Below are 26130 nucleotides of genomic sequence, written 5' to 3' on the forward strand. Positions count from 1 at the left end.
ATGTTTCAGCGTTGATAAAACAGCGCCGCGAAATTCACTACCAGGATCAACTTGTAATAGATTTGGCCAGCGCAGAGGGCCTCTTCGATAAATCCGCTCAAACGCATCGGCTACTTCAGTTGCTGACTTTGTTTTTAACGGCTCCGCTTGTTTGTATCGACTCGCAACATCAACTACGGTTAACGCGTATTTGTAACCGTTGTCATGCGGCAGAAATAGTATATCAGCCTGATGAACTTCATTAGGTACGCTGACATCAAAGCGCGAGAAGTTGATTTGTTTAGGCGGTGGTAGATAGATTTGCCATATAGCCTGTTTGGATAACCAATTAGCCGCAGTGGCCCTCGTTACTTTTGCAACGCTTGCAAGCTTACCAATTGCGGCCTTCCCCCTCCAGTATCCTCTTGGAGAATAATAGATGGATTTCATGTTGTTATTATAAACGCTAGCGTTTTCAATTACCAGCGCGAGAAGCTCCGCTTCCAATCATTAATTTACCTTTCATAGCCGATTTTACCAACCATGAGGCCAATTTTTCCTTGAAGGATTTATCAGGAATAGCATTTAACGCGTGAATTAATTTTACGTCCGCGATATGACGCTGTTGCAGATCGCTACTTTTGTAGTAAGCAACATCATGAGCATGACACGCCTTATCGATAGCGTTTATTGGATACTCACCGGGTTTGGGCTGATTTTGATCATCGAGTCTGATATCTAATCGTGTTCCCGGGCCACAGTAGCTATATCCTGGGAGGTGTTTTTCTCCTGGATACTTTGCCCACGGGGTTCCGGGGAGTTTTGATAACTTGGCTGCGATGTCACCTCCTCGCTTTTTTTAAAACATCTCCGGGTCTAATAGAAATAAATCTAAATTTCTTTATACCGCATTGTACACACTTACCAGTAAGCGCCGATCTGTTATTTCTTGTTGTAACGGTTGTCATATCATTTGTGCCAGTACGCACTCTACACTTCACACAATATAGATCCATAATTTATGTATAGAGATATGAATATAATTGACTTTTCAGCGACTAAAACAAGAGAACCAGTTAAGCATGTTGCAGCGTTACCAAACTCGATCCGGATGATTATCATCGGACCATCTGGATCCGGCAAGACGCAATTGTTACTCAATTTAATAATGAGATGGATGAAGTGGGATAAGTTGTATTTAATCGCCCCTAGCGTAGATGATCAACGATGCTACGAGGTGTTGAAAGATTTCAACGAGAATGCATCAGCAATCGCTGAAAAAAATGTTATTGAGTTTATTACAGATATCAATGATGCACCAGGTATCGATGATATTGATGGCGACGTTAACAATCTAGTCGTGTACGATGATGTTATGTTAGACAATCAAAAAAACCCGGCTAGACTATTTTCCAGAGGCAGGCATAAAAACACCGACGTGATATATGTCACTCAACGATACACTCAGATTCCAAAAGTAATCAGAGACAACTGTAATATTCTTGCTGTGTTCAACGGCGTTGATACACACACGCTACGAAATATTTGGCAGACATGGTGCGGCGGTGACATGGACTTTAATGTTTTTCGAAACTTTTTTAGTCATGCTCAGTCGACCCCACATGGATTTGTAACGATAAATTTACATGACCCTCGGACACGATATCGTATCGGACTCGACCAAATATTCGGTTAGTTGTAAATAATTTTTATTGTAAATAACTCCTTAGCAGCAGGGCGGGCGATGACATCGACGCGGTCGTCGCGCTTTTTTACCGGACGCTGATGACACCGGATCGAAAATGCACGGGGTATATTTAAACTAAATGGCGTTCGATTTGCCCCCCCCCCCCCCCCCGACGACGACGTCGTTTTTTTTTTACCAGGCGCTGACGACACCGGATCGCTGAGTGCAGAAAGTATCAATTAAACCAAATGACGTTTGGACAAAATGTCCGATTCGCCCGCCCTGCTGCTGTTTGTGTATGTATGTATGTAATGTTTGCATTTAGCGGAGTAGCAAACAAATTAATCAAATGAAACAAACGGTAAGAAAGTACAACGTAAGAGAGGAGATAAAATAGCGTTTTATTATATTTACAAATATAGATCGGTGTTGCATGTTATACGACAAGGTAAATCTTAAATGTCTTTTATATTAAATTAATATGACATTTATTTTATTTGTTATTACTGTGGTTTCTAATTCCTAATATATGAGAGTCAAACCGGGGAACATATTCTCTTCTTTTCAAAAGTGGTTAGATCCATTGAAATTTATATGTTTCTCTATATTTAGGTAGGTAAGCACTAGGTAAGTAATGTGTATTCAAAGCACATTATTAGAAAACGCCAATAGTAAATAACAACGTAAATTTCCTTTAAAGTTTTTTGAATACCAGCAATTTTCAGTCCAACAAGGATAAATCGCTCGAAATTAATTATTTTGCAAGGACTGTTCTTTGGCTTGTTATTCGTCTTCTGTCGGATAATCATCGCGCGTTTTCGCATTTTGCGGTGCTAAGTATTCAATATCTGGCGACATTTCTTCGTTTTCGTCCAACGCATCTTCATTAAAGTAATGAACATCCAGCTCAAAGATTCCATCATCGGAAATTGATTCTGGTACCTTCCGGATCTTTTTTATCCTTTGCTTGCGTTTCTGCTCCTTAATCAGTGTCTGAGGTGAGAGATGTCTTTTATAATAACCTTGGAGGAGGAACGAAAGTCCAAGAATCAGGAAGGAGAAGTATTGCATGGTGTGTAAAAAGTCAAAAAAGTAGTCCACATAATCTTTCTTTGATAGATGTAGTAATTCCATTTCTAACTCCATCATGGCGTCAGCTGAAAGAAAGGCAAAAGTACCACATTGTCAAGTCGTATAAATCATTTATAAAGGTTACGGTCATATAAGAGAATTCGTGCACGCAAATGAATACAGAAGGGAATTTATAACAGTTTAAAAAATGCAATAAATTGTCATCAGGAATATTTTTATAACAATTATCAGTTTTGTGTTTTTAATTTCAGGTTACAAATTCAATTGTGTCATAACCACTGCCACATACCAGTGGCGGAGTCAGTGGTTGCGTGAGTTCGGACTTGAGATTTGATCTGATCATCCATTATTGATCAAATTGTTTCACGTTTTCAATTGAAAACAGATAAATGTGACACCTGGAAGCAAATTAAACCACCATTTCTCAGATCGAACGACTTTTGAAACAACAGTTCTGGATCAGCTACTGATAAACTACGAGCAACGATTTTAAATACCCCCTCCTCCTTCAATTTAAAGACAATATCACTAATTTCTGCGTTCACGATATATTTAAGTACTAAATAAAATGTATTTGGCTTGGCGCGTGTGTGTGTGTGTGTGTGTGTGTGTGTGTGCGCGCGCGCGCGCGCGCGTGTGTGTGCATGTGTGTGTCACAAAATGAAACCTACAAAAATGAATGAAATTAAAATATTTTCCAAATTTGTGATTATGTTATATTTGGCACAATGGTTTAATTTATTTTCAAGTTTAGTCTAACAGTGCATTCAAGTTTAATTTGGCATAACATTCTAGTCTCATCTGTCATACTTGGGAGATAGCCCTAACGCAGAGTAAAATATATGATGATTGTCTATCATATATAACTCTAGTTTCCTTTGGAAGAGGCGACATTGATTATGACAACATATCGGTATTGTACTTGATAGTGATTGTAAAATTACGACCATAATTATGAAAGGTCCTAAAATTACGACCATAATTATGAAAGGTCCTCCAAACACAGTACCAATTTGATGCCCAGTGTGGGAAGCTTTCGACTTCATGGCTTTGTGTTAAAATGATTTATGTTCTGTCTTGGAAACATGGCAAGCGTTGCTGTTATTATTGCAAGAACATGCTACACGAAATTCTGTATTGGGAAGAAGGAGTGGAAGAATAAAAGATCCATTCTGATTTTTAAATGCATGATTCATTTTACATTTCTGATTGCATGTTCATGTTTGATTCAACTAGGACAGAAAGGGCGTGTTTGGTAAAAATAGAAGAAAGCAGATCTAACATTTCTCTTTTTGTTTTATTAAGTCTGGGGTAATTTACTATTAGGAATTTTCCGGCCAGTGAGGTGAATAGCCGTTGTGTCTGAAATATTGTTTTCTATTAGTTTCAGACAGGAATATTTTCTCACGCTTGATTTTGTAAAGCGTTTAGAAGCAAACTCGGGCAAATCTACTTTCATTTCCATTTTTTGGCATTAGGATATCAAGCTTTCTTGCACAAACTGGTGCCTTTAGAAAAAGGGCTGTATATTTGGCAAAAGTACATCCATGCAAGTTACAGGAGTAATGTAGACCGGAATGTCAGTGTCACAAAAATCACCCAGACGTTCCTTCTAGCAATTTTTGTAGATAGTTACAAGACACCACATTGGAAAGATTGATTAGTGTGCAATTCGTTTCTTGTGTTTCTTTTTCCCTTCCCTGTTCATGTCTTCTTCTGTCTATCATTAAGCTGTACAAATGCACACGTCTAACTTTTTCGTTCTTTGTTTAATATAAAATATTCTTTACTTTCCTCCGTATATCTTGATAATTTTCTTAAAGTATCAGTGGTTGTTTGATTTCAAGAACTACTACGTCAGGTAAAAACAAAAGAAAACAACGAGGTTTCTCCCTTGGAAAAGTAGTTCCTAGCGCTTGTACACCATGACTGAACAACTGGGTTAGGACAACCCGACCGAGATAGGAAAGGCATGGTCAGAAAATCAGGTTGATTTCTCTGTCGCATAGGTGAGAAAGTATGCTCTCGTTCCTCACTGGTAATGTAGAAAAGTCCTATAGTCTCCGGTAATTCAGATAATTCATGTGTCCTCTCCGGTAATGCAGAGGAGTCATGTGTCCCCTTGCTCTTGGGAAGCAAGGTTGAGTTCATTCAACATATCGTTGACAGAGACGAAGTTGCTAGGACGAGGCCACTTTCTGATAGTCATTAGTGGAGGAGACTCCACCTGGACAGGTTTGTTGGCGAAATGATCCTTAAAGGTCTTGACATTCTTGCTTACAATCCCAAAGTGGTTGTTACTCCCATTGGTTTGACGTGTGCGTCGTGTCGCTCAATTTGAATTCTGCAGACCACATTGTCATGAATGTCAATAGCTATGCCAGGTAGGCGTCACTTGCGCAGCCAAACCTCTGCATTGTCTCAACACATCTCACAAGGCTTGTCATTCACATTGCACGATTGTTCAGGACGGTCAACTTTCCAATGGCCTTAGTAAGACAATTCTGGATTGGCCGTAAGTAGGTGCTTCTCAAGAGCAACATTGTATTGACCTAGAAATGCACAATGTTCATTGTCTTTTGCCTCTAAGGTGTAAGCCGGCTCTTCATTGGGAAGAGGGTTGGATGCATATATGTATACGCATCGTATACATCAGTGCCATGTTGGTCGTGTGGAAAGATGGCACAGTCAGTACCATGTTGGTCATGTGAAAGGACAGTCAGTGTCATGTTGGTCTTGTGGAAAGGAAGCACAATCAGTACCACGTCGGTCGTGTGGAAAGGACACACATTACCATGTTGGTCTTGTGGAAAGAGCACACAGTTAGTACCATGTTGGTCGTATGGAAAGGACAAACAGTAATTACCATGTTGTTTGCGTGGAAAGACACACAGTCAGTACCATGTTGGTCGTATGGAAAGGACAAACAGTCATTACCATGTTGTTAGCTTGGAAAGACATACAGTCCGTACCATGTTTTTCGCGTGGAAAGGACACACAGTCGGTACCATGTTGGTCGTGTGGAAAGAACACACCATCAGCATGATGTTGGTCGTGTGTAAAGGACACAGGCAGTGCCATGTTGGTCATGTGGAAAGAGCGCACAGTCAGTACCATTTTGGTCGTGTGAAAAAGACAAACAGTCATTACAATGTTGGTCGCGTGGAAAGGAAACACTGTCAGTACAACGTTCGTCGTGTGGAAAGGACACACATTGCCACGTTGGTCGTGTGGAAAGTGGACACTGTCAGTACTATGTTGTTCATGTGGAAATGGCACAAACAGTACCATGTTGGTCGTCTGGAATAGACACACGCTCAGTAACATGTTGGTCGTGTGGAAAGGGCACACCGTCATTACCATGTTGATCATGTGGAAAGGGCACAATCAGTACTATGTTGGTCGTGTGGAAATGACACACAGTCAGTACCATGGTTGTCATGAAGAAAGGACACACAGTCAGTACCATGCTTGTCGTGTGGAAAGGATACAGTCAGTACCATGCTTGTCGTGTGGAAACGCGTTCACATAATATAATATTTGTCGTTCAATGGCAACATTAGGATGCATACAGAAAAAAAAGATATTTTTTTTAAAATCTCGTAATTAAACAATTATTGTAAGTTATAATATCAATTTAGATATTTATCTCCCTTTTACTATACCAGTACACTTAAATTGAAAACAAGAAGCTATAGTCAACTATCCGTTTAGGTATTAGAGTCCTCAATTCTATTATATAATTTAACACGTACAAACAAGGCATTACATCAGATTAACGACTTGGCTCAACAAGGTCTTCTTAGCCGAGAGTCTCATGCAGTTATAGTGACTGCTGTTATAGAGGACACCACTCCTGATCCACGCACAAGCGGAATGTATGGACAACACCGCTGCGTATCAGGTTGACGAACGGCCATCTCAGGCATTGCGCCTAAGCGTTAGTAGCTCACTTCTGCACCGCGTACATACAGATATACATACATACACACACACTGTCATTAAACCTCCAAAATAAGGTTATATTTGCTGCCTCAATTTCATTGACAGTATGCATATCATGGACAATGATACACATATGCCTCATCTGAAAATTATGGCTTAGTTTATTTAGAACATTTAACAATTTTGATATGAGTCATACCGTGCAATTAACATATAATACACCATATACTGGATGTTAAGTAGAACTACGGTGGTAAACTAGTAACATATGAATAGCTATTAGATGCATGCAATAGAGATAGAGCATGCAAGGACATGATCATATGGGTTATATATATATATATATATATATATATATATATATATATATATATATATATATATATATATATATATATATATCATTCAATTCCCACTGAGTATTTATGCAAAGATGAAACACTATGAATGGCCTGTACAGTTGGCTGAGCTGAGGGTATGGCAAAGCCATGATAGCGAAGCAACACAGAGGTTTAAGCAAACAAACTGCGATGACGTATTAAAGTATTGAGAAAGATAACAATTTGATCACATATCATTCATCATGACCTGCCATCAAGACAGCCCCAAGTAAGTGAAATCATCCATAAACAACGATAATCTATTGTGACATTATGTAACACGCTAACGTTTACTCTAACTCGCCCGCCCCCCCCCCCCCCCCCCCCCCCAGTAATAGCATACCGCCGACCAATCAACCTCAGGGACATCCTAGTCAGAACAAAGCTACCGCCAATCATAAGTAAAGACAATGCTGGCACGTCTGGGTCCTATGATGGTAAACCGTGTAAATCCTGTCAACTCGCCTATCATTGATAATTGTTACAAGTTTGTTTTTTTTAGTTCTTGTTTGCATTATTGTTACTGTGGTTATTACCGGCAGAAGACAATGAATGATTCGTAATTTAATCTACTGTTACACCACTTTACGTTATGAAACTAGATTGCGATGTTCCTCCTCCTTTTATAGGTCAAACAAAACCAGGTTGGAATTTTATAATTGGAGTTCAAACCAAAGAGGTACTAAAATAGAAGCTTCAAACAATGCTTTCATCCGACAGTCATTTGTACGTTCGTAAATACAAGTCTTTCTTTTGTGTTTATTGTTTGACTTGTTTGACTCATTTGTTTTGTTTTACTCTGTTTTGTAATAGTCAAGACTCAGTGGGAGATGAAACACTGAGTCTTGGTAAAACAGGTGTAAAATCATTCGTTGTTTTGTTTTTCGTTTGCACTGGTCAAATCCTGATTCCGGACACACTCTGGACCCTTTGCACTGCAAAGGGCTGTTATTTATCATGACTATCAATAATGAACAGTATCAGAGCGAAGATGAAGATTGTAATGAAGAAACAACCCCCCCCCAAAAAAAAAAAACAACAAAAAACAAAGAAAATGACATTGGAAAGAAGTTACAAGCCTGCGGCTTTGTTTCTTTATCATACTGCAAGTCAGCAACAAATACATTACACTCTGTACCATTTCCTTAAACTATTAAATACAATTAAAATTTTCTTAAATTTATCTTTCAGTTCTGCTCTGTTTTGCAGATAATCACTAAAGATATTGTGATTTCATATTAAAGAAAAAAAAAGAGAAAATAGTTGTCATATGGTATTTAGCTGAAATTTAACATGTTCAAAGCTTCACTTACGTGGTATGTTTAATTCCTTGTTTCCGACACTGCCGTAGCCCAGCTGAGGAGGAATGACCAGACGTCTTTTTTCTCTATAATAATAATAGTAATAATAATAATACTTTCATTTTCGAATTTTAATTGTTTATAAATAGAAGTTACATGTAATGTGTCGATGAAAGGCTAGCATGAAATAACACGCATGTGATAGGTATATTTTATATATTTCTAAGAAAAAAACATTAAGTAGTTTTGTGTATAGGATGTGTCATTCTACACATATCGAATTCACTTGCTTAAAATGTAGCTTATATAAAAACACTAATAGTCTCTGATCTGATGTCGCATATATATCGGTCATTGTTGATTGGTTCTACTGATCATGTATAACAAGTTGCCTAGATCTAGAACTGCTGTCTAATTATATGATGGCAAATCTGGGTCTATACAGATTGGAGTTGGAATGAACTCTGCTAGATTAAAACTTACCCAACACACATTCCCCTAATACCTTCTTCCCATCCTGAAACGAAAGAAAAAAGCGAGTTGATACAGTTCATGCAATGAAACAATTGGTCCATTTTTCTAATAAAATTAGCAGCGTGCTTATATGCATATTACTGCTGCTACTGCTACTGCTGCTACTACTACTACTACTAGATTCTCGAATGTCAGCCAATAGGAACTCGAAAATTTATGAAGTGATTTACAATTGCTTCTACTGCTACTACTATTAGTACTAATATTTATTCTAATGCTCAAACTCCTACTGCTACTGCTGCTGCTACTACTACTACTACTAGATTCTCTAATGTTAGACAATAGGAACTCGAAAATTTATGAAGTGATTTACAATTGCTTCTACTGCTACTACTGTTAGAACTAATATTTATTCTAATGCTCCAAATCCTACTACTACCATGACAACTATTACTACCACCATTAGTACTAATAATGATATTAATAGCACAGGAATACTACAATTTCTTCTATTAATACTACTACTGACTTCTGCTACTCATGGTACTGCTACTACTACCATTACAACTATTGTTATTATTATTACTACTACTGATATTGATCCTGCTACTATTCTACTACTACCACTATTATTTTTGCTAGTATTCTACTAATACTGCTACAAATAATACTACTACTACGGCTACTACTACTACTACTAGGACTTTTCATGTGATACTCTCTTGCTATTATTCTACAACTACTAATACTAAGACCTTTCAAGTGATACTCTACTACTAGTATTCTACTATTATTATTATTACTACTACTACAAAGACGTTTCATGTGATACTCTCTTGCTATTATTTTACTGCTACTATCAGGCTGTTACTACTACTACTACTACTATTAAGACTTTTTAATGTGATACTCTCTTGCTATTTTTCTACTACTACTACTACGACTACGGCTACGACTACGAATGCTAGGACTTGTAATGTGATACTCTTCTGCTATTATTCTACTACTACTACTACTACTACTACTATTACCACATTTACTACTACTACAACTACTATGACTTATGTAATGCCCCTTGCTGCCATTCTGCTACTACTACTGCCACTATTATTACTATTAGAACTTATCCCGTGAAGTCCTCTTGCTACTGTTCTACTGCTACTACTAATAATTATGCTACTACTACTATTGCATTAATAGCACTGGCACTACTAATAATATTGCCATTAATATCGCTGGTACTACTACTGCTATTGCCATTACTTGCACTGACATTACTATTACTATTGCCACTAACAGCACTGGCACTATTATTGCTATTGTCATTAACAGCGCTGTTACTACTACTACTATTGCCATTAATAGCGCTGGCACTACTACTATTGATATTAGTTGTAGTATCACGGTTATCGTACTTTGAATAGCTAACATCGTTCCTAGTGGACAAATGAATACGTATCAAGGTTATCGTATCATAAACAACTAATCCAGTTACTAGTGGACAAATGAACACGTATCACGGTTATCGTACCTTGAATAACTAAACCAGTCCCTAGTTTGAATGATACTGGTGGCGTCTCTTCACCCTCCTCCCCTCTGGAAGATATTATCTTTGTTCCGTTTATGAATGACAGCTGAAAATAAAGGTAAATATTGACAGAATGAATGAAAAATATGCATTGATGTCATCAAAGATTGTTTTACCGACAAAAGGTGTCAGAATGCATATATGACTTACTAAAACTACAAATAATGATGCTACAGTGATCAAAGTCAACGCCCCCCGAAGGGGATAAAATAATAACCAAATATCTTGCTATCTGTTAAGGGGGGGGGGGGTGAGTGGCCGAGTGGTCTAAAGCGCTCTCCGTTACGGATCACTGCCATCTCACCTCTGTCCGCGTGGGTTCGAGTCTCGGATTCGGCTAATATCCGTAGCCTCTCGGGGGTCGGTGGTTCTTTCCGGGGTTTTCTTGGGTTCTTCCTCCACAAATAATACTGACCGCCATGTATAGCCTATCGTGTAATGAAAAATGGCGTCAAACTCTACAAAAACCATAACAACAACAATCCGCTAAGGTGGGAGAGACAAAAATAATCGTGAATACTGTGAATGGGAATCTTTTTATTACGTACGTAATTAATCTGCCATTTTAGACACCCCTCCCTCCGTTGCATGGTGTACTTCCTTCTACCTCTGCTCCGTGCGTGCGTACACTTTGATTAGTACCCTCACTTCATAGTTTTATAGTTTTAACAGCACAAGTTTGCAAAATGAAAAATGTTTATAACTGTCGCCTGCAGGATCGCTAACACTCAAATTTGCATGTGTCAGTCTGTATTAAGCACCAGATGTGACTGTTCGCTGTCTTTGATAATCGCAATAATTCTGTAAAATTTGGAGTTACATCTCGTTGAAAAAGTTTGCACAAGAGTTCGTCCCTATTATTTGTTCACATTTTTGTTTTAGAAATATTAAAACTTGACATTGCAAATACTGGACGCAGACGACATAGTTTCAGTTGCAGTGCACTGATCTGGAAACGGGAAAGGACAGCGTGCAGTCTGTATGCTTGTTTAGAACAAGAACTTCGTTTTCTTTGAAACATGAACAAGTTTCAGGGTCAGGGACCCCTGGCGATAATCAGGTTAGAAATTATAAATTGATAAATGAAATGTCAAACTTGTATGCATTTTGTATATCCTCGATGCCTTTTATTCATACAATCGATATGGGGAAATACACACAAATGGGAAGGTGTGCAAATACTATTGTGTGGCTAATGCACAGAGATTTTACTCATAATAGCTATATTATAGTTTGTTTGTGCGTACGTACTACTTGGTCTTGCTCCCCATATCCCCATATGCAAATATACGCAAACTTTAACCCCCTCCTTCCTCTGTGCGTGCGTACTAAATGGATGACCCCAACGGATTATTGTTCTTATAGAACATAGAAGGAAGGATCAGCTTGTCTCGTCCGTCTGTGCATCTGGTTGCCTGTTAGCAATGTTAGTACTTAACATAATGTTCTGCATCAGCGGCAGATGAACGTGTGTGTTTTGGGGCTGAATTTTCTCATTCTTTATTTCTACCAATATATCGCACACCATTGGGATCTGCTTAGCGATCTATAAAAACTTAAATAAACTTTTGGAGTATCAGTTAATATTGGATGATAGTTAGACATTCAGGAAAGATTGGGAAGTTTTCAACCACTTTCTGTAATGAAAGAGTTGTAACAGTCACTGATAAGGTATGCAACACAACTATCAAGCGTAATTAGCCCGGGGGGTGTATGGGGATACAACATTCGAGATTCATGTCATTATTGTAAAGAAACACGGAAGAGCAGATTTAAAATATAATGAATCTATTCTTACAACATCATTTTATTTAAGCACATATATACCAGTTAAAATTAAAATAAAATAGCATTTTCCATTTCTCTCCCTTCATAATCGCAAGTTCTAAAATTTCGACGACATGAGAGATAGTTTCATTGATTGCATCCATTCTAGAACTTTTTCCCTATCTTGGTCTGTTTGTCTGTCTATCTGTGTCTGTCTCTCCTCTGTCTGTCTGTACGTGACCTTTCTCTCTCACGCACGCACACACGCACACGCACACACACACAAATGACATGCAAGCGTAATACATGCACGAGACTTACTGTATAATGAAGCGTGACTGTGTCTTTTCCTTCAGCGGTGATTTGTCGCAATTTGCCTTTTAATTTTACTATTTCCGCCTGTCGATCTTCGAAAAGATCCTGCTCATCTACTGGCTGGCACTCTTCAGGAAGGTACTGAAGTAAGAATAAAGGAATAGACGGTACATATCAATGACATTGGTAGAACATATACTGCTCCTCTTGGATGTCTCAGTATCACGCCTCTGTTAAGATTGGAAATGGGTCAGTTTTGAGGTACTCTATTGTGGCATCTAATTTAGATGAACACATTTTCTACTTTTAAATAGGCTAGACACGAGTCTATTAGAACCACATAATAATAACTGACGTACAAATTTAGTATATTGTATCAGTTATCTTAAAAAACATAAAGAAAAAAATTAAAATTAAAATTAAAATTAAAAGCGCTTAATGCACTTTGCGCAAGCTTCTTTATAACCAAATTTTTCAATGTTGATCTGTTTGTATCCTTTTATGTTACGGTTGTACATATGAAATTCACAATAAGTCAGAATCAATTATTGTTGACATTGTGATGAAAATGTTTGACAAGACTTATTTTGTTTCTTCCTCAGCCTTGGCATTCACACATATAAATTCTAGATCTAAAATATTTGTTGTTGTTGTTTTGGGTTTAATGCCATTTTAAGCGTATGCTAGGCTATACATTGCGGTCAGTATAATAAGTGAATAAAGAACCATCTACCCACGTTAAGCTACTGGCAAGCATTCCCACATGACCATATTGGTCGAGTCTGAAACTCGAACCCACCTTGACAAAGGAGAGATGCCTGTGATCGATAAAGTCGACCTTTCGACAACTCGCCCACCTGTTGCCCCGAAATTAGAAAGAATATTGAGCATGTCTTGCAAACAATTGAATATCCGGTTGCGTCCAAATGGGAAAAAATATCCATCGACGTAGCTTGGACAGTTGACGAAGTTACATTTTTCTGTTTCTTAAAAAGCCGGTTGTTTTATCACTGTTTGCGTTTAAATGTTGACAAAAATAGATATAATTAAAAAATCTATACATCTTGTATTTTGATTTTTAAAACAGTCTCATTAAAAAAGTATTTATAAAAATATGAGCTAATGTACAAAGATTGACTGCAACTACAAAAATGTGTCATATCTCTTATCCTGAAAACGACATGTATCCTTAAAAATGGGTGTCAGAGGTCATGAACACGCTAACAAAGAATCATATTTTATTCAGTACTACCACATACGAAAATGTGAAAGACTATTTCTTTTCCATTTTACCTTACAGGTTTTGAGAAAATGAATCAATCTACTTTACGAACCGAATCTATAAATTATGGTGGACATTTAAGACAATATTTCGTTCAATAATATGATTTGATTTGCACTTAGGCCTTAAACATTAAAACTGTCATGGGACGAGGACCGAGTTTTATCTCAGATTAGTTAACCACTACCTACAAATTCAAGGGTGTGAAAACCATTCTATCTTTTTTGGACCCTCAGTCCCCACAAAGTAAAAACCGACAGCATATCGCAGAAAACAATCCTGATATCAGATTCCAATTCGATTCTTAAAACTACAACTTTCTGGTCAGCGAATCCATGTTATAGATGTGTATTACTGACGAGAAGAATTATGTATTACTCAAAATATTTATATAAATATTGTAATTGTTTGCGTTTATCTTGTACTCACCTCGGTCACGATTCTTAACTCAGATGTAATTTGCATCGATTTGGATGGTTCACCATATCGCACATGATCATAAATTGTCGCAAAATTCTTCCCAAAAATATGTCCATTTACGATAGTTCCGGGCAAGAAAAACCACAAAATGCTTAGAAGAATGATTGACATGCATCTTCTCTCCCAGTCCACCATGATAATAGTTTTTCAAAGTTTCTTATCTATTTTAATAAGTATAAAATATATCTATATCCGTGTGTAAATATCGAATCAGAAAGTTAGCGTTGCAGAAGTATTTAAAGACTAATAGAATTTTCCGTGGAAGGTCAAATGCAGAGAGAGCAGTCCAGTGCAGTTTTAGAATATATGCGCAGTAAGGGACACGTCGATATAACACAGAAACTTACACGTAGATCAAGATAAATTATTGACAGGCGATACATGTATAATAATTAGGTGTTACTTCCTTAAATCGTGAAATGCCTACTACAGGTAAAAGCATTTCCGCTTTTTACCGTACTCACTCATATAAATCCCACCATCTTTTTTCCTTACTTGATGTATGCCGTAGAGTCTGATGTCAAATGCTTATCTTAATTACATATTTAGAACGCCAGAAGCAGCTACTTCCAATAATACTGTTTGTTTCCGCTGAAGACGTAAATAGCAATACAGGTAAGTTTCTACAAAAACTTTTGGTTTTTATCATTTTCACGGTATATTTCTGTAATTCTTTACTCCAACTTGTTTTTAAACACGAGATCTATTTCAAAATAAATTTAAGCGTTAGGTGTTAGCATTCTAAAGAAATATTCAATTAAAAACGTACATTTACAAATCAAAAATTCCATACAGTTGTTGATTATCCTTCTTTATAATCGAAACTATTTCATACAGTTTTAGTCTTTACTTAAAAATCGTCACATGTATCTAGCCTTCAAGTTAGATTAGAACGTCCTTGATATGCTTTTTATCGTTATAACCCATCTTAAGCTCTCACCCGTCATGCAAAGCTCCGAGAACACTTTAATTAATAATATTCTAAAGTCAAACATTTCATGTAAACATACATTTCTTATCCCATGTATTTGTGTCAAACATTATGCAGGCATCAGCCTGTAAATGTATAAATGTAACTGGTACTGTTGTAAATCAAAATTATATATATATATATATATATATATATATATATATATATATATATATATATATATATATATATATATATACACCAGACAGAACGGAAAGTGCTATCTCTGGATTCCTATAGAAGAATGCTTGATAAAGCAGACAGAAATACTATTTTAATACAAATAATACTGTCATTCAGGTTAGATAATTTTAATTCGTACTCTACGGCGATTCGAACCCAGGTCCGCGAGTAAACGGATCCATCACCTTGCCTGCACACACGAGCCCATATTCATCACCACTAAGTACATATCACCAAAATATGATGTTACTCAATCTGTGTTATATGCACTCGTGTGTAGCAGATACATTTGCATGGCGACCTAGTAATTAATTTTCATGTATTAGACAGTCATTCCTGATTTATATGAAAGAAATCAAGGTATATATAATTAATTATAGAGAATTATAAAAATACACCAGACAGAACGGAAAGTGTTATTCCTGGATTTCTATTGATTTTTGTTGTTGTGGGGTTTAACGCCATTTTTCAGCACGATAGGCTATACATGGCGGCCAGTATTAATGGTGGAGGAAGAACCCGGAAAACCCCGGAAAGAACCACCGACCCACGAGAAGCTACTGGCAAGCTTTCTCACATGCCCAGTTGGCTGAATCTTAGACTCGAACCGCCGCAGACAGAGGTGAGATGGCAGTGATCCGTAACGACGAGCGCTTTAGACCACTCGGCCACTCGGGGCCCCGGATTTCTATTGAAGAATGCTTGATAATAATAGGTGGAATTAATATATTAATACAAAGAATACTATCATACAGGTTAGAGAATTTTTAATTCGTACTATATGGACATTCGAACCCAGATCCGTGGGTAAAGGGCACCCATCGCCTTGCCTGCACATACGAGCCCATATTTCTTTACGACTAAGTACACATCACCAAAAAAAAATTATGTTACTTAATCGGTGTTATACATTATACGCTACGTATTAACATCCAACACATATACACAACGACCCATGAGTCATGCTCCAAAATCCGTCATTATATCAGTTGATCTCCGTGACGTGACTCTATATATAAAGTTTGGTAAAGAAGCATTTGAAAGTGTCATTGTATTTGAAGTGTCTGAAATATGATCTATTGGGACCCCATCGATATGAGCAATGGATGACAAAGGTAACATATACATAAGTTGCGCGAATTTTCACGAAGTGACTTGGTTGAAGCTGTGTTAATGTCATAATATCCCTGAAGCGTTTTTACCTGGAGTGGAATGAAAAAAGTAATTAAAGGCCTTTGCAAGGGGATGAAGGATAGGAACGAGCTGGGGTCATGGTTAGGGATTGGGTATGAGTGTTTTGAGGTGCTTGGAGATTTTGAGGTTTAATATATTATTTTGGATAGCAGTTAGCCCCGTCCAGTGTTCGAACTATTTCCTGCAATGAGTATTAACCTGCTAGTTATTGACTACTTGGAAGTTAACAGCTATCTACAAGCTATTAGCTTCTTGGAAGTAATAATACTCAAAACATTAGCTGACCATAAAGCTCATTCCTTGGAACAAAAACACCATGTCAAGGCAGATGTCGCACATTCTAAGCTTACAATCGAGTTTAATTACGTAGTGAATCAGAAATTATGACTTACATACCTATTTGAAGTAATGATCCAATAACAGAAACATAGCTGAAGAAAGGAGCATACTTTTGTATACCTCTATGATTGAAATAACTGTTCATATATCGTATTTTAGGAGGGATATTTAAAACGCGATGAAGATTAGTATGCTATGAAACATATAGTTTTGTATTAGCAAACAAAGTACCCCCTCCGTTCACCTCTAACCACTTTTGTAGCTCGAGAATCCAATTATTAAATGTCATTTGGTATTCACCTTTGGGTATTTTGTTCACACACTGGAAAACACTATTTCAAAATGCATAATGATCTTGAAATCATTGCTAATGGGATTCAGCCAAAACTAGAATGGAGCTAAATATGGCTGTATAGGTTATAAGGCAAAGATTCGATGCTCTGATCTTTCTGGTATGTTGTCGTGGAGAACTTTCATATTTTCCTTGCATATGGTATGACTTTATTCCTATCACCCAATCTGTCCAGTTTCCTGTTTGGTTATCCTACTGTGCCTCATTCAACAACGGTACGTATGTTCATTTTGACAGCCTCGATCTAGATTTTTATACTTAAAACAGTTCCAAACTTTTAAAGTGCTTATGAACCAAATACATGCACTTGTTCTAGTTCAGCATGGTCATATTTTTATAATTTTTTAGAACCATTAATTATAAACAAATATATTGGGTCTTACAAAAATAAACCCAAACAACAGTTTTCTTTTCAAGGCCACCACCATCGCAATTTCCGCCATTAAAGGTCACCCATCGTAAAGATCAAGTATAACCAGAACTAGATACAGTGCTTTACGAACCACTACGATTTAAATAAGGCGTACTTTGTAACCTGATTAAAACATTTAGATTTTGTTTTTAAAACAATCGAATGAAAAACCTTTTTATTTATCTTTTTCTTACAATTAAGGATCTGCAAACGTTTGAGAAACGTTTAGAGATAAAAAAAATCAGCAACACTACAAAACTTATTTTACGTACTAGCCATGAAACATTATTGAACAGCACATTTGACAGTGATGACTGTTAACAGATACAGAGCATTGTGAGACCTGAGATTTTGGCTTAATCGTTTTTACCTGTGGTAGGTAACAGGTATATTCGGACTATCTTATTAACATTTTATTAATCGATGACTACAACAGTTACCTAGATCTGATAATACATTTTTGTCAACATTAAAATACAAAAAATATTGTCTGAATGTGGAATAATAATAATAATAATAATAATAAAACAATAATAATAAAATGCACAGATCGATTTTCTATAAAACATTTAATATGAATAGTCATCGTTATGAATTACGAAAATATGTAACCAATAAAAATATTTAATGAATGAAAAAATCGGGATTGGGGATTTTGTTTAGGTAAAATTAAAGAAATGTATAATGCTTATAATATTTATGTCGAACCAAATGATCATGTTGCTTTGGCTGGCTTCTTGCTGGAAGATACAGGCAGATTAAGAGAGAAAGCTAAATACATTGGATTAAATTTATTTAAATATTTTTCTCAAGCCCAAAACAGAGCATCGCTTTCACCGACTGTCTAACTTTCATCAAAAAATGATTCTTGAAAATTTAGTTTTGGAGGAGGAAGGCCATGACTCCAATGCAAACAAGAGAATGAGATTTCAGCAATACATTTTAGGTTCTAAGGCTGAACTTGAATATAATGTCGGTGGTGATGATATATTGTATTGCATAGCAAACTGAGTAACAATAATATAAGAAACAGTTAGTGTTGAACAAGGACTGAACTCTGTCATTCACATCGATGTAGTAAAACATATGATTCAAACATTTGACAAATCTTGTGCGACAGTTTGTCAAAAGATAGGTTGTAATGTTGCTGCTGAATGATTGGTAATGTAAACAAATAATTTGTAGTACATGTAGTACTCGAGCATTTCGAGGATGTAAATACACGATTAAGTTGTAGTGTGAACAGGAAATGGAGTGACGTGATGACAGAGTTGCGGTATGTACAGCTAGCTGTAGGAGAAAACAACACCTTAAAGAAGTAATTGCTATATGCTTATCAAACGTGGTTGTTGCATACCTGCAGCAGAAATAACGGTAACAATTGTGACATCGTTTCTGAAACAAATATTTTGCCATTCACTTTTCCCTCAGTTTTGAAGAGATGTATTTCTAATAATGATTCTAAAATCACAATCTAGAACTGTTAAATGTTTCTGTGCTATTTTACTCTGATGCTTTCCAAAATATTCTGCGACTTGACTTTGTCTTGCATTTGTGACTTTGTAAATAAACAAAATAATTTATCACTCTATCAGATTGTAAAACAATACTTTAAATGTCTTATATCTCCAATGCAGCAATTTCTACAGCAATTCTATAACCACCTTGTTTTCCGTTTTCTTGCCGATTTAATAATATTCGTTAAATAATATAATAATACTCGGAAGAAAGTTTTACACGCTGAATTATTTCGCTGCAATCGGATGTTAAGGTTCTGGTTTTACTATATGCAGATCAAATTGTTTGTTTGTTTTAACTGATTGCGTCTCTATTTCATCAAGAATCATTATAGGCCGTTGGATAGTGATTGGTGATCCTAAACAATATTGTAAAGGTGTCTGGAAGCGTATCATATGACGATACCTTTACATATGCTTCTTTCATTGAGCATTACACTTGATGACTATGACGATAACTTTACACATACTTCTTTCATTGAGCATTAGACTTGATGATTATGACGATACCTTTACATATGCTTCTTTCATTGAGCAATATAGTTACCGTCACCTATTATTTAGATATAAAGTAGGTTGCAATATGTTATTGTGACTACTTTTTCTATAACGTTTTATTGATAAAATTTTATCTCTATGTCAAAATGCTGTTAAGCAAATAATCGTATTCATCGACTTAAGGTGTTACTGTAGGAATATTTTGAGAAGCGTAAAATCTCTAATTACAGACAATATTTCACATGATGGGATTTTCAGCTATTGCATTCGTATTTTCTTCTTTTTAAGCACTTCAATCGTAAATATGACTTTCTAATGTATGACCAAAATCTTAAATTATACCCTTTTTAATCCCACACTAATTAAATTGTATATAAGCAACTTTAAAATGAATAAGGCTTCACTGAAGCGAAAACTAAACTTGTCATTTCTTAAACCAGAGTTGAATAAATAATACAGACGCGAATGGATGCCTAGGAAAGTGGAAAATGGAGAAAAAGAGATAACTAGTACAACTCTACGTGGAAAGGAGTTGGAACAATTGGCTGAAAAGCAAAGGATACAACCTGTACAACATATTTTAGAAATAACATATCTAAGTCCTTATTAGATGTTGGTTCCTAGTAATAATACCTTTCTTTTAGTAAATGTTCACCACTTGTTAATTTGTAAACTTACACACAGGTTAAATAACATCACACGTTATCAAATTGTAATAGATAATTCGCTGGATATTTTACCGTTTAAATTATAGTTAACATTCGCAGAACTATGTGTTAATTATGTAATATTCAAACATATTATTTTTAAGAAATCAGCGGAACAGTCTAATATCGTCAGTGCATAACCTCATCATCTGTGAAAAATTTGAGCTTTCAAGGACTTCATATTATATGTGTTCCTGTATGTATTTTTAGATGGCATACGGAAGTTTTGTTTTAATTTATCGCTACTAGCCTTCTTATATCGCTTTCGTCAGGTAACCACAATTTTCTGCTTTATTCAGGATCAAATAAGTAACAAATATCGACAAGGAATACTATAATCTCAATCAAGAACACCCTTCCCTACACCTTCATGATTCATAAATATGATAAAATTTATCGGATTTGTTAAAATTCCTATGTTACGGGAATCGTGACATTGCTTTCCTATTTTTTTACATTATCACTTTATACGAGATTAGCAGAAACTATTGCCTTTATGAAACTTAGTTATGACACTTTATGAATATGCGTGTTGACTATCACAAAACGCCAGTATCCACAATTAATTTTTTAGTTACAATAAAGGCTTTACTGTTTTAAATATATCGCTTTAACTTTCAAGAAAAACACCCATCTTTTCCTCTGTAATCAAATAAACATACATATATAAAAAACAGAAAGACGAATTTAAAATGATTAGAAGGTTGGTAGAAATATGGTATAAACTAATTTGAAACTAAATTGATAGTTTCGTTGTAAAAAAAATACAAATTGGAGACCCCCAGCCCCGCCCCCCCTCCCCCCCCCCCCCAAGAAAAGAAACATTGAAGACTGAAACATATTAGAAGAAGGTAACTTCAGAGAAAAGATCTAGGTAGAATTGAACTAGCAAGGCAACATATATTACAATTTTAAAGCAGATAAAGTAAATCGAACACGAAATAATCAACAAAAACTGATGGTAAAAAGAGGAGAGTTAAAACAGATGGGTGTATTACTGGCTACGTTGTGGTATTGCTTTTTTAGTCTTTGTGTTGAGATCGCTACATTTTAAAGCATGCTATTGTTAAATGTGATCAAATATCTAGGACCTACCAACTAAGTTTGTTATCGTACAAAATAAAGAACACATACAATTTCAGAAATGCAGAAAATATCACACTGAGCGGACAGACCCACAACGGACAAACGGTTTTATCAAAATGTAACTTAACCTTACAGCCAGGTAGGACAAAACCAATAACAATATTAACAGCTACTACAATACTATGACTACCTGAGCAATTATGATTGCTTACGTATGAAATGAAATATGTTGGCATATTGAAAGCATTGATACAATAGACTTCATATTCTTCAAATCCCCTGAAAACAAATCCGATCCCCCACTCACAATCTCAACCTCAGTCACCTTTGGGACAATCCTATCTAGACTTTATTTTGAGGATATTCATTTATATATCGTGTCTTATTGTCATGGAGGCAATTCTAATTTGGCCTGGACTTTGGGTCAGATATATTCAAACGGACAAAATATACAGCATATGCATCCAACGTATTGCCTTAATCCCGACTCAGCAGGTCTATTCCATATCTCCAGGGCAAACTGTCCACAATTTTGATCAAGATACACAACCTAGATCTAAAATTATTCATCTTCACTAGCCATGTTTCCGATATGATAAGCCTATCTACACGTATGCGGGTCGAACATATATTTCAGTGCTTTGTCCATGCGACATTTATTGGATTTCTTGAGCTGCCTTCCTTAGTATGTATTGCCAACTAACCAACAGCGTATTACAGCGCTGTATTGTACATCAGCCGGAAATGGTGGAGTCAATTGATCTAAAAAGGATACTTGTAAGTTTAACATCTAAAGTATGACTACTACTAGAGGGAAGCCATTATAGGTGTATTTGAGTGAAAGGTGTTTTGTACAAACATGGACTGGCAGCGTAAATTTGCTTATTTCTGAATCTATTTAAGTTGTGTACTCCCCTTGTCTCTATCATTTTGGATCAGTACTCAAATTTAAGCAGCTTAATACTGATTGGCTGCGGTGGCTTGCCTCCGTATCCAGTGAAATTGAAATTCACAGACCCGAAGCACATAAATATCTGCTCAGTACGACAAGGTGTAGATACATCAAAACCTTGGCTAGCGAAGTTTAAACTTATTATACAGAAACCGGTTTTGCTCATTTAGTCACAGTGACCTCAAGTATTGACCTTTTTGATCACAAAAGTTAATGGGTTCTTTCTTTTATACCCCCAACGTTGTTCAAAAATAAGGAGACAGGAATAGAATTTACTTTTCTATAACAACACCTGACGTGCATCAGATAATACGTTCCAAGTCTGGTATGAATAGTCAGACAAGTGATATACGGTATTGCGCAAACCTTGTATACAGTCAGACAAGTGTATGCGGTATCTTATAAACCTGGTGCATAGTCAAAGGACATAAGGTATCGTGTAAACCTGGCATGCACAGTCAGACAAGTGATATACGGCATCGTGTAAACCGGGTTGTTGTTGTTGTTGTTCTAGGATTTAACGCCATTTTTCAGCACAAGATAGGCTATACATGGCGGCCAGTATAACTGGTGGAGGAAGAACCCTGGAAAACCCATGGAAGAACCACTGACCCACGAGAAGCTACTGGCAGGCTTTCCCACGTACACACTGTAAACCTGGTATGCATAGACAGATAAGTGATATACGGCATCGAGTAAACAAACAAGTGAAATACGGCATAGTTTAAACCTGCAACTGAACAATAAGAGTTGACGAATTTTATTCTACAGCGTTAGAAGAGGATTGGCATTTCGTTGAAAGTTATTGAGGGTAGATGACTTAAGAAAGCGTATTGAAAGGTTTAATCAAAATTCAACAGTCAGCTGAATAATATTACAACTCTTGGTATATTTGCATAAAAAGCATTAAAATCATCAATTGGCATAGTGCACGGTAAGGATATATAGGATAAAACAAAACAGGCACATCTAAATATGAACGTGAAAGAACGAATGCAAAAATACTTCTGCTCTAAGAAGAAATTAAAATATTAATACATTAAGGTACCTAGTTACCAATATTTTAATAGAAAAATAAAGGGATAAAATTCAGTCTGTGAAGTTTAAATGACTGTTTCCATGATATTTAATGCAAGTGAATAAATATTCTACATAAATGAAAATCGTTTAAAAATTCGTCATGAAAAAAAAAAACATAGTTGATCTGGTCTGGCCAGGTCCAGACAACGTTGTAATTTATTATTTAAACTGAACTAAAACAAATAGACTATTGAACTGTAACTTGTATGATTTCCTTCAGGTCAATGAGGTATACAAAATTTCAAAAGGCATTAAAGATGGATTAATAATACTATCGTAACGATCCAAATATTTGAGTTGTTTATGTACTCTAGGATGAAATGTTTACGTAAATAACTCTTGGGACTATATATATTGTACCTCTTAAACACAACTTACAAGAATTCTTGGAATCATAAACCTGGTAGCTCTTAAACATAAATCACAAAACGCTTGAAATTATAAATGTTGTACATGTTTAATACAAAGTACGAGAACAAAAGATTTACAAGAACATTAGGTAAATCACAGAAAATACACATTAAATATTCCTTAACATGTTTGATACAAATTTCTTAAACACTAAAAATATAAAACAAGAACAAAAACCTGCAGTGAGCGTACAACGTGTGCAAACTTGAAACGTAATTATAACCTTTTCTTTTTTTACAAAAGGCACCCAAATGAGTTTAAAATTAAACGAAATATTCTGGAAATCATAGTATTGAGACATTTATGCCTTAAAACCCAACTAAATCTTTTCTTTTTAGAGACAAGTCTTAGATAATCCATGCGCTTGAAACCATCCCCTCCGAAACGAGAATAAAAAAAGAGAAAAAAAGAATGGAATAAAAGTTTCAACAACAAAATCAAAATGAAAGTATATTAAAAGTTGGAAAATACGTCTAAAACAGTAGTAGTGAAGGGGGATCCTATAGGGTCTATGGGATTTATCATTAAAAATACCCTTGGGACAATATAGGGTCTATGTAAATTTAACATGGAGAAAAATCGTGGGACAATATAGGGTCTATGGGAATTAACATGGCCAAAAACCCTTGGGACAATATAGGGTCTATGTAAATTTAACATGGCCAAAAAACCCCTGGGACTAAATAGGGTCTATGTAAAATTGAAACAGGGAGGGTCTCTATTTTAACAAAATAAAATAAAAAAAGGGGTAGGCAATGGTAAGGCTATCTCTTTTCGAGATATATGGCTGGCCCTGAAAAGGGCCTTTGGGTTTCTTCTAACACTTCCACTTCTTCAACCATCTTCTCACTTTTGTCACTATTCCTGTCTTCTTTTTCTCCTTTTCCGGCATCCAGTCCGGGTGACCCATGGCTCGGAACTTGGCCTGTATTTTCATCCAGTTGTTATTCAGTTGGTCGAATTCTAATTTCTTCTTCTTATTCTGTTCTTCCTTTCTTTCTTTAGTCCACCTTTCCTTTATGTTCTCTACTTCTTGGGTCAGCACTCGTTTCATAAGTTCCTCGGCTTTTATAAGTTGGTCAACACCCCATTTCACAAATGACCACTCACTACATACTAATATATCTTGTAGGAAGCATCTTACTAATCTTGTATTATCCAGAGCTTCCTTTAAGCTACCTACTCTTACATAGGGAGGGTTAATGAATCCTCTTATTTTCTTCACTTCTTCTTCCAACATACCGTCAAGGAGATCCATAGCTAGTTTCAGACTCCTCACTTGTCTTGTCACAAAATCCCTTGTAACTGGATATTTCCATTCCTTTTCTACTCTTTCCACAACATATACTCCATCAACTATCCAGAAATAACTGTGTCTCAAGTTGTTGAACAGGTCAGATACAGCTACCATTTTCTTTCCGTTATTCCGTAGAATGGTGCGAACGACTAACACTGTGGGTTCTTATAGTGAAAGTGCGGACGTGATGGAAAACATCCCCCTAAAAAACATAAAATTAATCTTACCTAGATCATGACCCAACAACGCGCGGACGTGAAGGAAAACATCCCCTTACTTTCTCATTTCATATAATATAAACCTCAACTATACTCTCTACATACACTAAGAATCAATAAATAAACCCATAATCTACTATTCACACAAACTTACTTCATCATTTACAAACACAAACACACAAACTTACTTCAACATTTACTAACACAAACACACAAACTTACTTCAACATTTACAAACACACAAACACATACACTTCCACTATTAATAAAGAGTTAGTGTTTATATTCACACTACTCTACCTTCACACATTGGCAAATCGATCGTTATTTCTTTTCTAGAGTATTGGGTAGCCCTGAAAAGGGCTGTTTTTTTTTGGAACTTCATGGACACCTGGTTAATGGTGGCACCTTCCAGGCCTGGCGCCACATACACATCTTATCCCCCAGTTACTTTTTACCTTTTGGGGGGAGAGAGCAGAGGCAGGATATGTCGCTTCAGAATCCCAATTTTCGCTCTCTGGGATTTTGAAATTTCTTCTCTCCTTTTCCTCCTCCTCTTCTTTGTTTCTTCTTTCCTCCTCTCTTATCCTTCCCTCCTCGACAATGGCTTCCGCGGCCAGTTCA

The 26130-nt window shown here is 36.2% G+C and overlaps 1 protein-coding gene across 1 annotated transcript in view; it reads right to left on the bottom strand.

Annotated features, from left to right (window-relative positions):
* Positions 1 to 2111: 2111 nt before the first annotated feature.
* The window catches only part of LOC149787191 (uncharacterized), a 47185-nt gene continuing 23166 nt past the window's right edge, over positions 2112 to 26130 (bottom strand). The window contains exons 2-6 of the mRNA XM_089976061.1: positions 12535 to 12669; positions 10390 to 10492; positions 8868 to 8901; positions 8397 to 8470; positions 2112 to 2823 (exon numbers count right to left, since the gene is read on the bottom strand). Coding sequence (XP_089832187.1) covers positions 2450 to 2823; positions 8397 to 8470; positions 8868 to 8901; positions 10390 to 10492; positions 12535 to 12669 — 720 coding nt within the window. The 3' untranslated portion in view covers positions 2112 to 2449. The remainder of the gene's footprint in view (positions 2824 to 8396; positions 8471 to 8867; positions 8902 to 10389; positions 10493 to 12534; positions 12670 to 26130) is intronic.

This window comes from Sinohyriopsis cumingii, chromosome 12 (assembly GCF_028554795.1).
Source record: "Sinohyriopsis cumingii isolate HCF-2022 chromosome 12, ASM2855479v2, whole genome shotgun sequence".
Lineage (NCBI taxonomy): Eukaryota > Metazoa > Mollusca > Bivalvia > Unionida > Unionidae > Sinohyriopsis > Sinohyriopsis cumingii.